Source organism: Mastigoproctus giganteus, chromosome 11 (genome assembly GCF_048544385.1).
Source record: "Mastigoproctus giganteus isolate SK-2022 chromosome 11, ASM4854438v1, whole genome shotgun sequence".
NCBI lineage: Eukaryota > Metazoa > Arthropoda > Arachnida > Uropygi > Thelyphonidae > Mastigoproctus > Mastigoproctus giganteus.
Genome location: NC_143585.1, coordinates 140948197 through 140963779, shown reverse-complemented (window position 1 = coordinate 140963779; position 15583 = coordinate 140948197). Strand labels below are relative to the sequence as shown.

At 37.2% G+C, this 15583-nt stretch overlaps 1 protein-coding gene across 1 annotated transcript in view; it reads left to right on the top strand.

Annotated features, from left to right (window-relative positions):
* LOC150078477 (uncharacterized) overlaps nt 1-15583 on the top strand; it is a 265739-nt gene that overhangs the window by 45488 nt on the left and 204668 nt on the right. The window contains exon 8 of the mRNA XM_090384580.1: nt 569-1924. Coding sequence (XP_090240706.1) covers nt 569-1924 — 1356 coding nt within the window. The remainder of the gene's footprint in view (nt 1-568; nt 1925-15583) is intronic.

Sequence of the window (15583 nt, the reverse complement as noted above, 5' to 3'; positions counted from 1 at the left end):
AACCCATGTTTAGTCTCTAGAGCAAAGTTTCCAGCATCCCCCTCCCCCCATACTTCTCCTTCAACCCATGCACGGTACTAAGTACTATAGGTTTTGATACCTTTTGTGTTTGGGGTTTTTATAAAAAAAAAAAAAAAAAAAAGATGTAACACCTAGAACTCTTTCATCCCCTGTTGTTTCAACCTTCTCCGCTTGTAAGTCGAATTTATTGCAAACAAACCCCACTTCACACCTCTAGGATTCCCATAATGATTTTTACTCTTAGTGTTTTTGAAAGCTGGGTCGATATGTTCAATTGATTGTGGAAAATGTTTTATTTGTGAGATTTTCATTTGTACGCCTTATGCCTACTTACTGGTTATTTGCTGTAATTGTAATAAAGCCTTATTTATTGCACTTACTTTCATAAGTGGGAGGAGATTACGTATGGTAAGATATAGGATGCTGATGATATTTATGATATGAACTTTTAATATCTAAAAAGAAACTTAATAATTTAAAAATTTATTGCATTTTGAGTGCTTACAAATTCATTATTAACAGATTAAATTATTTTTTCTGTATTTAGTTGGTAAGCCATTATACACTGTTCAGTGATGGGCTGTGGTGTTCTCTTGCTGATCCATGTCCCATTCCTTCTCGTCGGCCTTCAGAATGTTCCACACCTCAAAACAGAAGTTCTAGAAATCATGATACATCTCATTCTTCTGAAAGCAGGAGTAAAAATTCTAATACACATCTTCAGAATATAACAGACAAAAATAAAGGATCATGTGGAAGGCAGAGTCCAAGTTCTGTGAGTACAGATAAAAATTCTTCTACATCATCAAAAAGCACAAAATTATTAAGTGGATTAAATCAGCGTGGACTGTTTACAAAGCTGGTAGCTAGTGTTGCACCACAAATTGTATCTCAAACCTTACAGTCATCAAACCATACTCCTCAGACAACATCCCAGGGTACTCAAGCATCACTGCATCTGTTCCCTTCATTTAGTGATGACAGTTTGGAGAGTGGTGACTCGTCTAGAGCCGTCCATACAAGAACTTCTCCAATAACAATCACAAATGCTCATCCTTCAACACCTGCTGCACCTAGAAAAGGATCTCTGACATATTCTGCAAGAGAGGATTCTGGAATACAAGACACAAAAAAAAGCAGGATTCAGAAAGCTTCAAGTTTTGACCTACTTCATGTTCTGTCTTTATTTTTTTCTAGTGATTCTGGGTCAGATAATGATAAAAAGGGAAAAAGAAAATTTATAGAGAGTTCTTCCAAAAGGACACAAACTGCTGGTGATTACTCAGTTTCTAAAATAAATCATATACATTGTAATGGAATACCTATAGAATCAAATATAAGAACAACTTCTGAAGAGGCAAGTAAGGTTCATAAATTAACTCCTGTTCCTGCTCCTCGTCTTTCTCTTGCAAGGAAATTAAGTCAGGATGTTGGTCCTGTCTATGCAAATCGTGATGCTCTTGTGGTATCAGGAAGATCAATCAGCCTTGGAGAATCTACATCCAATTCCATTCCAGAGGAAGAGGGAGGAATAAAAACATTTCAAGAGAATGACAACCATATTCCTTTACCATTTATTCGAAGTGCCTCCTCTCCATCAGTGGTTTCACATTCAAAATCGAAACCACATCTTCCTCCTAGACCACCATATCTATCTACCTCCATAGATTCCAGGAGTAGTGAATCACTTCCAACTCTTTCTGTAACTCCCATACCTTCTCCAAGACCTGAAACTAAAATCATTTCTCAGAATGGACAGTTGTCACCTTCACAAAGCAGGAGACCAGTACCAAGGCCTAGAAAAAAATTACAGCAACATGAAGCAAATGATCATGATGCAAGTCGAAACTCTTGTGCCTCTACAGATGAAAGTACTTCTCCTACTTTAACTGAAGCCTCAGAGGTAAGAAATTAATTGTTATATTTTTATACAAGAGGTCCCAACTTATTAGTTGAACATAATAGAATATTTTATTTTTATTTATTTATCTTTTATTACAAACCATTTTTATACGGAGACCAGTTCTAAAAGGAAAAAGAAGCAATATAGACAAGAAAATATACCACAAATAAAACCGAATAATAATAATAATAATAATAACAAATAGTAAAGAAATCCACAAATTAGTTTTCATACATTTAGTATTAGTAGTGACAAATGAGCAAAAAATAGATGCGCGTCATCCAAAAAATAAAAAAAAGAAGGAAATAACTATTCACGTCATATGCCATCCCCTCTAATAATTTGTCTAATCCTTCCTCATACAATTTTCTAGCAACAACCGAGTTAAAATAAATTTATTGAAATAAATAAATAATATATACATAAAATACTAAAACAGAATTAAAATATAAAATAAAATGAAATAAAAGCAATTAAATACCGTAAAATAAAAACATTAAAATACAATATGATAGAAGCATTAAAATACACAGTAGCTTTCAAGACGAAGTGCCTCTTCATTAGCTTAGTCGGTGCATGGTGTACTCCAGTATATATATTGTTGGTTACAACAGCAAAAGTCAGCCGAGCATGATCATGCATCACGAGTCTGGTGTCTGACTTGAATTTATGAACGAATTTATTTCTACCGCCTACATCCCCTATTATCTGGGTGTATTGGAACGTCTTGTTAGGATTTTGTGTCTCCATCATATATTGTGCAACTTCCGGGGAGGAAATTACTGTCTATTATTTCTAAGGTGAAAACACCTGTTCCTCTTCTCTTACGGAATGGTTCCATATACTGCATTACGTGTCTGGATTGGGGAGGGGGGAGAAGGGTTGTTATGTAGGTGAGTCCGGCAAAATATCGAAAGATCTCGTTTCTGAACATGAGGTGGCTCTGCGAACCACTAATTTTGAATGCTCCAAGGTCGCTGAGCATTATTGGGTTGAGCAGCACACTCTTGATCCCCGACGGGATATTGAAATCGTCGACTATTCACATGATTACCGCCAGCACTCGTGGCTTGAGGCACTGCATATAGCTAGCAATAATAGTATCATGAATCGCACTAGGGGAGTGCACTTGCACCCATTATGGAATGTGCTGTTTTGCTGTGCGATGAGTGCTGGCGATTATCACGTGTATGTAATTCTGTTCTATCGACACCAGACTGGTGATGCATGATCATGCTCAGCTGACTTTTGCTATTGTAACCAACAATATATACTGAAGTACACCATGCACCGACTAAGCTGATGAAGAGGCACTTCATCTCGAAAGCTATTGTGTTTTAACGCTTTTATTTTATTTTTATTTATTTATTTCAATAAATTTATTTTAACTCAGTTAGTTGGTCGTCGCTAGAAAATTGTATGATATTCAACCCGAAGCTCAAGGCCTGTTTTCCAATAATCTTTCCTTAAATTTATTTAAACTGCCCATTCTCTCAACATCAGATGGAAGTTTGTTCTGCCATTTAATTATATACTGGGTGAAAGAAAATTTTTGCCCACGTATCTTTCATCTATCTTTCTTTAGTGTACATTAACTTATGTATATGCTTGAGAAAGAGTAAAGATGCCATTACTTCATTGAAAAGGCCTCTGGAGTCAAGAACTCTGTAATTCATCTGTAATGCTACTAAATAACACTGATTTGAATCTGTAAAATGTCGTTATTATGATAAAATAAGATAAAATAAAATACATACGTACTGACTGTATAACTATATGTTAAAAATATTAAAACAAAATAAAATAAATGTTGAATAACAAGAATAAAATTCAATAAAATATATAAAATTAAAAGCGATAAAAGTTGTTGAAAACCACTAATGCAGGAGCTTTCGGCAGCAGCAGCTGCCATCATCATCTATAGTGGTTGCAGGATGACCGACAATCTATATGTTCCACACATCTCAGCAGGTCTGCGACATGAACTGTGCCGTCTGCGCACTGTTCACTTCTTGTGCATTGGAACCAGAAAGTGGGGAAGAAGAGGGGGAGATTATGGCATCCTTTGATGTCATTTCTTTGTTCACATGTATACCTGTCGAACATGGTTTGGATTGTGTGCAGAATGCTTGGAGTAAAGATGGTTCTTTGAAAGATAGGACAGCCCCAATGGTGAAGATATTTGGGAAGATGTTGGCTTATGTTTAAGTTGTACCACTATGTTATTCCAAAAAGTTATGTACCAGCAGGTTCGCGGAGTGGCCATGGGTTCACCTATTAGTGCAATTATAGCCAACTTAGCCATGGAAGAATTTGAAGATAGGATGTTGGGGAGCTCTAGTCTGCCTCCATTACGTGCATGGAAGAGATATATTGATGACATGTTCATGGTGATGCAAAGAGGAGACAAAATAGAAATACTCGAAATAGCAGACAAAAAATAGAAATAGCGGTTCACCTTATATTTGGTTTACTTTGGAGGTTGAGCAGGAGAAGACCCTTCCATTCCTAGACGTGTGTGTATACAGAGAAGGCCAACACTTGAAAACTAAGGTTTACAGAAAACCTATGTGTCAGGGCCAATACACACACTTCAAAACAGCTCAGGCCAGTTGCCACAAAAGTAGTGTGGTTAAGGCCTTATTGGAAAGGGTAGGGTCCCACTGCTCTTCGTCTGAAGAGAGAGAGAGAGAGAGAGAGAGAGAGGGGGGGGCGAAGAGATTAAATGTGTTACAGCAGACCTAGTAACATGCGGTTACCCCCGGAGCACCATTGAAAGGTGTTTAAGGGGTATGAACAACAGTCGCAGGGATGCTTTTACACCTGTTTCCACCACAAACATTCCCTACTATCCAGGCATTTCAAAACCCATTTCCCATATCTTGCGTTCATGTAAGATACGCTGTGTGCAGCTGCAAGGTTGGAGGCTGCACACAGTAGTGTCCACAACTAAAGATCCTATTGCAGGTATGACACTAGTGGGGTCATATATGAGATGAAGAGTCCTGATTGTTGGGGGTGTTATGTGGGGGAAACGAAACGCAAAATGCGGGATTGCCTGGGGGAACACAATAGAGCCCTTAAGACTGCAAATTACGGGGATGTTCCGCTGTAGCACGGAACATCCCCGGGAAACTGGGCATGGCATTACTGCTAAAGAAGCCGTGATCGTGGATAAGGCACATGGCTTTTGGAACCGGAAATGGCTGTAGAGTTTAAGAATATGTTCGTCCGAGCGCTACAGTCTTAATAGAGATAAAGACTGTCACATTCATCTACTCTTTGAAGCCCTTATCCTATGAAGAGATGAACGGTTTAGAGTGGCCCATTCATTTTCCGGTTCCAATGCACGAGAAGTGAACCACGTGCAGACATGGTTCACTGTGGTACAAACATGGTACAAATGGCTGTAGAGTTTAAGAATATGTTCGTCCGAGCGCTACAGTCTTAATAGAGATAAGGACTGTCACATTCATCTACTCTTTGAAACCCTTATCCTATGAAGAGATGAACGGTTTAGAGTGGCCCATCCATTTTCCGGTTCCAATGCACGAGAAGTGAACCATGTGCAGACACCATAGTTCATGTCGCAGACCTGCTGAGATGTGTGGGACATATAGATTGTCGGTCATCCTGCATCCTGCAAACTATAGCTGATGAAGGTGGTTGCTGCTGCCGAAAGCTCCTGTATTAGTGGTTTTAAACAACTTTTATCACTTTTAATTTTATCATAATAAAGACGTTTTACAGATACAAGTCAGTGTTATTTAGTAGAATTACAGATGGATGCCATTACTGTCTAGGTTACTCAATCCATTTAAAGCCTTAAAATACTTCAATCAGGTCTCTTTGAAGGTGCCTAGTTTCCAGATGCTATAATTTGCAGAACTGAAGCCTTTCTTGATGAGGCTTCTAGAAGCCTTTCTTCTAGTTAATTCTTTTGCTATTTTCAGCACCAGTTCCAATAGTTTGCTGTTTCCTGAAAGGAAGCTTCCATACCTGTATGCAGTGCTCAAAATGTGGCCTAACTATTGACTTAAATAATGGGATAATCATCTCCTTGTTCGTGTCTGCAAAATTCCTGTATGCTCGTATCATTGACAGAACCTCATGATCGGGCGCCTCCTTAGCCGGGTGGGCAGGAGCAGCAGTGTATAGCACACACTTCTTGATTAGACTGGGGTTTGAGCCTGTGACCACCAAATATGGAGGATGCGGAAAGGTCAGGGAATGACCACCGCATATCCCGGAGCAATATGGCCTTAGTTGCTAATGCTCCTAAAAACCAAATAACAACAGAACCTCATGAGCTGTCATAGCAGTATGTCTGAACTGTTCAAGAATTTCACATTGGTCTGTACGATTACTGTTACCTTTTATTCTCCACTATCTTGACTATAATACCACCCAATTAGCATGTTATTCTGAGATCACTGCCATCCACATGCAATACCCTGCATTTATCAATGTTGAACCTCAATTGCTCTTTCTCAGTCTATCTGCCTGATTTCTCTAGGTCTTGTACTAGTAGCATACTCTGATCCCTGTCATTAACCATTCTGCCAACCTTTTTCTCTTGAACAAACTCCGACATTATGATCCCTGTCATTAATCACTCCACCAACCTTTGTATCATCAACAAACATAGACATTAAGCTTGATGTGCCTTCATCAGTATTGCTAATAAATATTGAAAACAATAAGGAGACCAGCACTGAATCCTAAGAAGACACTCATAACATTAGACCAGAGGTTCCCAAACTTTGTCGGTTCATGGTGCCATTACTGGTCCCAGTAATTTTTTCAAGGCACCCCTAGGCCAAAAGAAATACCTAACACAATGGTTTTTGACCTTTTAATATATAACTATATAATAATTTTATTCTTTATATAGAGACACTAAATAAAGATCAATTATAGATCATCACAAAATTAAAAAGATATGGTACAATGGATATTGTACCATATCCTTTATGTTGTACCCTTTTTATAATGAAATAAATATATAAATTTCAAAAAAAAAAAATAAATAATAACTTTAAATAACTTAAACCCAAATTACACCGGCACCCTGAGAATGTTGTTGTGGCACCCTGGTCGAAAACCACTGCATTAGACCATGAAGAGCAGTGACCATTTAATAACACTACCCTGCATTTTGAAAAATGTTCACTGATATTTTCTCAGAAAAGGGTGTTTCTCATTAATATCATTGATATCAAAAATTACATCTATTTGATTCCATCACATGACATTTCTTCAAAAATCTTCATAAGAAAGGTACCTGGGGTGGATGGAATCTATCCAGTTATATTAAAGGAGGCAGCAAAGGAAGTAAGCAAACCCTTAGCCATAATTATGACAGCTTCCTTGGACTCAAGGAAGGTACCCATGGACTGGAAATGTGCAAATGTGACCCCAATCTACAAAGGAGGATCAAAGGGAGACACAGGTAATTACAGACCTGGTAATAAAGAAGCATTTCAGGATCATCTAGACAAGACTTCAGTTATAGCTCAGACACAGGATGGGTTTATTAAGGGGAAGTCTTGCCTGACCAGTTTGATTGGATACTATGATGTAGTCACAAAAGAACTGGATGCAGGGAATAACTTTGATATTATGTACTTGGATCTTAGAAAGGCTTTTGATACTGTTGCACATGGAAGACTGCTGCACAAATTGGAGCAGTGTGGCTTTGGAGGCAAATTGTTACTATGGATAAAGGGATGGTTGAGTGGGGGAAGACAGAGAGTGGTAATCAATGGACACTGCTCTTCATAGACTAATGGTATTAGTGGAGTTCAGTTGGGTTCATTGTTGTTTTCTGTATTCATTAATGATATTGATGATGGTATATCAGGCTTAATGTCCAAGTTTGCAGATGATGCGAAGGTTGGCAGGGTTGTTAATGACACTAATGACAGTACGTTGCTGCAACAGGGTCTAGAAAAGTTTTGTAGATGGGCTGAGAGGTGGCAACTGAGTTTAACATTTAAAAATGTAAAGTACTGCATATGGGAAGCAGCAACCCCAGAGTAATGTATCAACTCTGTGGTACTACACTGACAGAGGTGGAGAGTGAAAAGGACCTGGGGGTAATTGTGCAGGCAGATATGAAGTTCTCTGAGCAGTGCAGCAGGCAGCAAGAGTAGCTCATGGTGCCTTGTCAATGATAAATTTTTCTAGCAGGGATAAGGAGGTGATTATTTCCTTGTATAAGGCAATGGTTAGGCCACACCTTGAGTACTGTATACAGGTTTGTAGGCCTCATTTTAAGAAGGATGTAGAGCTGTTGGAACGAGTACAGAGAAGGGCAACGAAATTAGTGAATGGAACCAAGGGTTGCTCTTATGAAGAAAGGCTTAAGTTTTGCAAATTAGTGTCTGGAGACTAGGCACCTGCGAGGTGATCTGATTGAGGTGTATAATGCCTTGAATGGTTTGAGCATGCTCAATGCTGATGGGATTCTTCCTCTTGCTCAGAATAATCACCTGAGAGGGCATAAATTCAAATTGAGGAAAGACAATTGTAAGATAGATGTGCGGAAGTTTGCCTTTAGCCAGCGGGTGGTTGATTGCTGGAACAAACTTCCATCTGTTGTAGAAGTTGATAGCTTAAACAGATTCAAGGAAGAACTAGACAAACATTTAGAACAGGTGGATAAGTGAAATGAGAAGGGGGGGTTTGCTGATGCTACATAAGCTTGCTTTCTTGCATCATGTGACCTTGCTAATGCTAAATCACGAAACAAAATTTGATTGTGAAATTCTGCCACAATTAATAAAAATCTAATTTTGTTTCACAAAACAAAATTCGATTTTTATTAATTGTGGCAGAATTTGTGCACTGAAATTATAACAGAATACTGCTTTTACGAGAGAATTTTATATATTAAATACATGTTGAAAACACTATTAAAAATGGCAGTGTGGTAAAAATCTGCCAAACATTCACTTCTCATTTAAAAAACTCATCCATGATGGGTCAAATTTTCATTTTTTGATTTCCTTGCAGATCCTTCTACTTTACACTCCCTCATCAGCATCTCACAGTAATCAGCCGTCGTGTTAACATTTACCTCCACTGGTACCTCATCTCCAGATCTTTAATATCCTAGTATAACCTCTCACCCTGTTTTTCACTACCGCTGCTTAGATTTTCTGGGAAGTAGTCGACGTGGGAGTGTAAAAAATGGCACTCGTGTTGCAGTCCCGCTTTTTGAAGTTTGCCAACATATTTTTAACTATATTCTTGTAGTGTGAATCATTGCTGTTCCCTAAGAAGTTCTCAAAAACAGGCCTAAACTAATTCGTGCTGGTTTTTCTCTTTTATTCATAGTTCCCTCAAAGTCTCGGTCCCTCACCAATTTGCAAATTTGCGGTTCAACAAAAATACCTTGTTTTAACTTTTCATGAGTGATCGATGGGAATTTAGATTTTGTTTGTTTGTTTGAGGGTTTTTTTTTTTTTTTTTTTTTGAGGGAGTGGCACGTCAGCATCTGAGGCTATAATGTGCCAAGTCAAAGGGGGGAATTTAGTACAAAAGTAGTTGAAACAAGGACCTTCCTGAAGTAAAGCATTCACAAACTGTTTCATCAAGCCTAGTTTGATGTGCAAGGGTGGAAGGAGGAAAGTTTTGGGGTCTCTCAGTGGTTTATGAATTATGTTCTTTGATCCAGGCAACCAACTGCCCCTCTTTTGCCAGACCTTGACATTCTAGTGCTTATTCCTTGCCTGACTGACCCACTTACACAAAAAGCAAGGCATTTTTGTGTAGCCAGATTGCTGTCCAAGTAATGTGCCTATCACTTTAAAGTCAGCACAGACCAAACAATCATGTTTTTCATACTTAATATTTGTCAAAAACTTCTTCAAGTTCTCATGTTTCTTTCAAATGCAAAGATTAAGCTACTGGAATTGACCCATATTTATTTCCATTGTGGAGCAACACACCTTTGAGACTCCTCTCTGATGAGTCAATAAAAAGTCTCCAGTGTGTAGGATAGGATTGTAACTAATTCTTAAACAGTTCATTAAGTCATTTACAGTACTGCAAAAAACCATAGAATTGTCCTCAGAAAAGTAAGAGACTAGATCTTATTCTCTTTTCCTGTATCATGAGAAAAATGTCCCATGTGCAAGAAGATTTTTTGAGTTAAGTCTAGAACCAAGGAGTTCTGCAGATTCCTTTGGTAAATTTAAATCTCTTACCAGTTCATGCTGTGAAAACAGTTGTCTGGACTTGATGTCTCCAGTCATATAGACTTCAGTTTCATTTTCAGAAACTTCACTTTCAGCACTCTGCTGTTATATTCTCCAATATAAATTGGCAGATTATGTACATGTGGAATTGGTGTAATGGCAGATGGAATATTAGGATATACAATGCCCTTCTTACTTTTCATTGTATCCCTCTACATTAACTAAGCAAAAGTTAATGCTTAGTTTCAGCACAAGTTTGACAAAACAACCTCAAAAAAATAAATTGAGCTCACACTGATAAACACTGCTGCATGGAGCTCTTAAGATCAAGAAACAAATGACTGAAGGCAGTATTGCTAACATGTGAAGATTTAGTTTACAAATTCCCAGCATTTATTCCTAATTTCAATAATACAACTTGTGACATCAACTTAAGTGATGTCATGATAGAAGAAAAATGAATAGCATTTCAGCATAAACAACTGAGTTAAAAACAGCTATAAGTTTACAAACATTGAAAACTGTTCAGAGTGGTGTAAACAATCTCTATTTCCTGCCACCCAACCATAATTATCCATTTATCCATAGTGGTAACTTGCCACCAATTCCTACTGATTCAATTTGTGCAATTGTCTTTCATGTGTAACAATATCAGAAGCTTTACTGAAATTTAAGTATGTGACATCAACATTACTTTGCATCCAATTCCTTTGTCACTGTGTCATAGTTGCAATTAGATTGGTCAGACAAGATCTCGCATTAACATTTCTGTCAGGATGATTCTGCATTACTTATCTAACTGCTGACTCCATTATTTACCATGGAATGAGGAAGGGCAAGCTTACAGTTCTGTAATTATTCATTTCACCCTTTGATCCCCCCCCTTTCTAAATAGGAGAGACTTTGAGAACTCCAGTTTCTAGGAATTTTCTCTAAGGGTGGTCTCATAATTATGGCCCCTTAGTGACCACAGTGCCTTTTCATAGTCATTATCTGATATGCTTAACTGTAAATGTTTCTCCTGAAATTTACAAGTCTGTTAAATAAGATGTATCATATATTTTAACTTAGAAAAGAAAATCAACTTTATTTAATCCATGTTATTTTTGTTTAAATTAATCCTTTTTCTTTGCTTGGATCACTAGGTAGCACTGCTCTTGCCTTGATGTGGCAAGGCTGGTAACCTGAGATAAAATCTCCCATGCCAAAAAGAGCATAACTTGAATAACTCATAAACTAATTTCTCTCTGCTGTCCTATGCATCCCGGACATCTAAGAAAAAAGTTATGACCACCTCAGGAATGGCCAAGCACCAGGAAAACTGACAGAAATGTATCCAATTCCAACTTTTGATCTTACACTCCATTCATGAAAATCCTATTGGCAAACTATCTCCATATAGATTTTGAAAGGAATCAGAAAGCATAGCTGGATCTCCAAAGTCTGTAAAAAGAGTCAGGTCAGGAGAGATCCTTATTGAGACTTCCAGTGCAAAACATTTGGAGTAGCTTTTAATATTAACTCTTTGCAGGACCAACACCCCAAAGATCACTGAATAACTCTAAAGGAGTGATCTCAGACAGGGATCTGTTAGATGTGTCTGAACAGAAAAACTTAAAGAATAAGGAGTGATTCAAGTTATCTCCACCAGAAAAGATGTCATATTCACCGACACAAACTCTTAGTATTAGCAGTGGCAAATTATGCAAGAATGCGAGCTTAAAAAGCATCAGAAAAAAATAAATAATAAATAAAAAAAAACCACCATTTCCACAACACCTGTCCATCTTCTCCAATAATTTTACTAATTCTTCTTTGAATTTATTCCACCTCCACCCATCTAACCTGCAACCATCCTTCCTCACTTTGAATTTATTTATGTCCCCTTAAACATGTAGTCTGAGAAAGAGGAAGAATGCCATCACCATCAAACATCTTATTTTGAACTTCAATAGACTGCAGCATCCTACTTTCATTAAAGCTGAATGTCTAGTGTGGAATATCAGACCATATATTCCAAACCCACTATGGTGATTCTGATGTCAGAAATATAGACAATTCTGTCTGAATTGCAAAACAGACCACCCTACAAGTGCGAATATGTGACCGCTGGAAAAGTGAGAAACATATCGTAATGTTTGTTACTGGGAAGCAAAATACCACCAACTCATGTGCCCAAATTTCAAAAACATATCAATCAGCCGAATCACAGACAATTGACAGTATTCTTAAAAGAATCTTTTTTGAATTACATAAAATCACTGTTAAGTACAAACTCAAGCATTCATTACACTAGTTTCCATATCTTTTGAAAACCTTCACTCCCCTAATCAAGAATACAAGGAAGAAACTTATTTGAAACAAGCAAAAACTATGTCAGTATAATATCTTTAAGGACAGAACCTATCAAAGCAACACAACAGTGTAGCTGTTCTAACAAACTTGCATGTTCTTGATAAAAATACAAGGCACAAGTTTTTGGACTGGTTTGTGTGTGGCATTAACCACATGTAATATAGCAGTGCACTGATATTGCTAAACAGCTAATTCTTTGTGAGTTAGTTTGGTTAGGTTTGCATCAATAGAATGTTGTGCTTTGTGAAATTAGTGTTTAAGTGTGTTTCTGTTGATTGTGTTTTGCAATTTTTGTAGCAATCGTTGTGTTAAATAAGAGGCAGACATTAAGAAACAGCAAATTTGGGGCCTCAGGTGCTAAGCATTTTGTGGACAAATGATTCTAGTGCATTTCTAAAAGCATTTTCTATAAAGAGCATTTGAGCGAACAGATTCTGTTTTTGTTTCAAAAATTGTTTTCTTGATTTGTATATCAGAGTAGTACTTTTGCTCTATAATAAGTAGGCAGAGGACCAGGAAGGAAAACCACCTTTCTGTTTCTTTTTCTACAAGTACTAACTTACTAAATCAGTCGCTTAGTCACCTCGTAGCACTGCTCCTGCCTCCCTATGGCGGGGCTGGTAACTTGGGTGGTAAAGATAAACCCCAGAGCCAAAAAGAGCCATCATGGATTCTAACAGTTTTCCACCCTTAGAACCTTCAAGCTCAAGACAAGAATCTCCTCATAATAATGACTGTAGTAAACCTAAAAGACTTTGAAGAGACGCGCAGTGTTCCGACATACCTAATTTTCTGGAGATACACTCTATTCACCCAGCCTGTGGGCAAGTTATCACCATTTATAATCCAAAAACATTTGGAATCTATTGCAGGGTCACCAAAAATGGTGAAATTACTACAATTCGGAGATCTTCTGATTGAAATAGCCACCTCCAAACATTCTGAGTGCCTATTAATGACAACGACATTTGGTAGGATGCCAATATCTGTTACTCTCCACAATACCTTAAATTCATCGAAAGGTGTCGTCAGAAAATGGGACTGACTTACGTTGCCTGAGGAGGAACTAGTTCAAGAACTTAGCAATGAAAAAGTAATCAGTGCGAAAACAATAATGACTAAAAAAGATGGAAACCTTATTCTAACTCCTTTCAGATTTCAACGTTCCTGATTTGCCATCCTCAGTAAAAGCTGGCTATTTAAACTGCTGAATTAGGCCTTACATCCAATCTTCTTTGTTGTTTAAATGCTAGAAATATGGCCATTCTAAGCAGGCATTATTATTATTATTATCATCAGCCATATGGTGCAAGGAAGCCTGAGGCTTATTCCGCACTAGCCAAAAAAAAATTTCTAAATTACCCTGAGAGAGAGAGAAGTAGAAGGAAATCACCAAGAAAGAGAAGAATGATGATATCCAGCTCAGGACCCTGGGTGTGCCAGTGCATACTCACCAGATGTGAGCCCCTGGGGTTATGCAGAGGTGATGCCATAAGGCCTCTTTGTGGATCAGAAGATCATACACAAGCAGCTTATTCAGCCTCAACTCCCATTTGCAAAGGCAGTCGCCCTGCTTTTTGTAAATCATGTGAAATGTGGAAGACAGGAAGGAAAATCCAAAAATACAAAGTAGAACATAAAGTCATATATCCTGAGGAACTCAGACAAATTATGTTGACCATGCCTAGTCCAACCTATGCCTCTAACACCCAAAGCTTTCATTCAGTTGCAGTTCAAACAGATGTGTGAATACTGCCCAACATCTCACTAGCAAACTGGATTAAAGCAACTTTATCAACCACTGGAAATGATATTTCAAAAACTAAAACCAGCGAAGCCACTAACACTCCGATTTTTATCCTAACTGATACTCCAACAATCTCGAATGACATGAAAAAATTGAAAACTACCAAAGGCTGTAAGAAAACTAAACCACTCACTAATGCTATGGATGTGGATGTACACCCAGGTTTTGAAGAATCTATCCTAGAACTTCATGCATGCCAACAACACTATGGATACCGAACATCCCATATTCCCAAAAAAAGGCCAGAAAAAAGCCCTGCATACAAAAAACATTCAGATTAATCATCCTCAGCTAAACCAAAATACAGTAGAGCATCAGTTATCCGGAATAATTAATGTCAGTCCTCTTCCAGATAATCAAACGTAAGGTAAGATTAACTAAATTCTGTTATAATGTATTAATGTAAAGAAAAAGATTTTAAATATCGTGAAAAAAATGAATATATTTAATTTAAAAAAAATAACAATAATAACTTATTCATAAAAACTCGCACATTTACATATTTATGTATATAAGGATAGGTATTTTACTGCATATTTTATGTAGAAAAAAATTTAAAAGTCATTTTTTTAAAATAATGTTTGGTTGTTTTCTGTTTCTTTGTTGTGACCTTTTTTTTTCCCTACTAAATCTCGAGTTCCTTAACAATATCACTTTGATTATATCGCATTCTTCCGTTTTTTCTGCCCATTTTAGTGCTGTTTCTTTTCATTGACATTTTACTGTGAAAAACTAAGAAAAATAATAATTTGCACAGTTTCGGGCTGATATTATTCTTACCGAATCTGAAGCTAAATTAAACATAATATTGAAATGAAGAGAATAAAATATGCCATGGAAAATTGGGTTCACAGAAGCAAATGACTGAACTCAATCATTCATGGTTTCCTAATCCAATATTTCACCAGATATACAAATTAAAAAAACAGATAGAAATACTCTCGTAACATAATAAACATTTATCTCATACTACCATTAATAATAATAATAATAAAAAAAAAAAAATCAGCCTTTCAAAATATTCTGGATAACTGACGTTCTGGATAATTGACTTCCGGATAACTGACATTCTACTGTAATGCCTAACATCATACAGCGGAACTGCAGAGGGCTAAGCAGTCATTCTGATGACTTTGGGGATTTAATGTCTCAATTCAACCCCATAGGTATATGCCTACAGGAAACATTCTTGTTACCCCAAGTTTTGCTGAAATTTTCAAATTATATGATGTACAGATGAGATAGGAGCCTAGAATCTCCTGCTTGTGAAGGAGTAGTCATTCTTTTAAATTT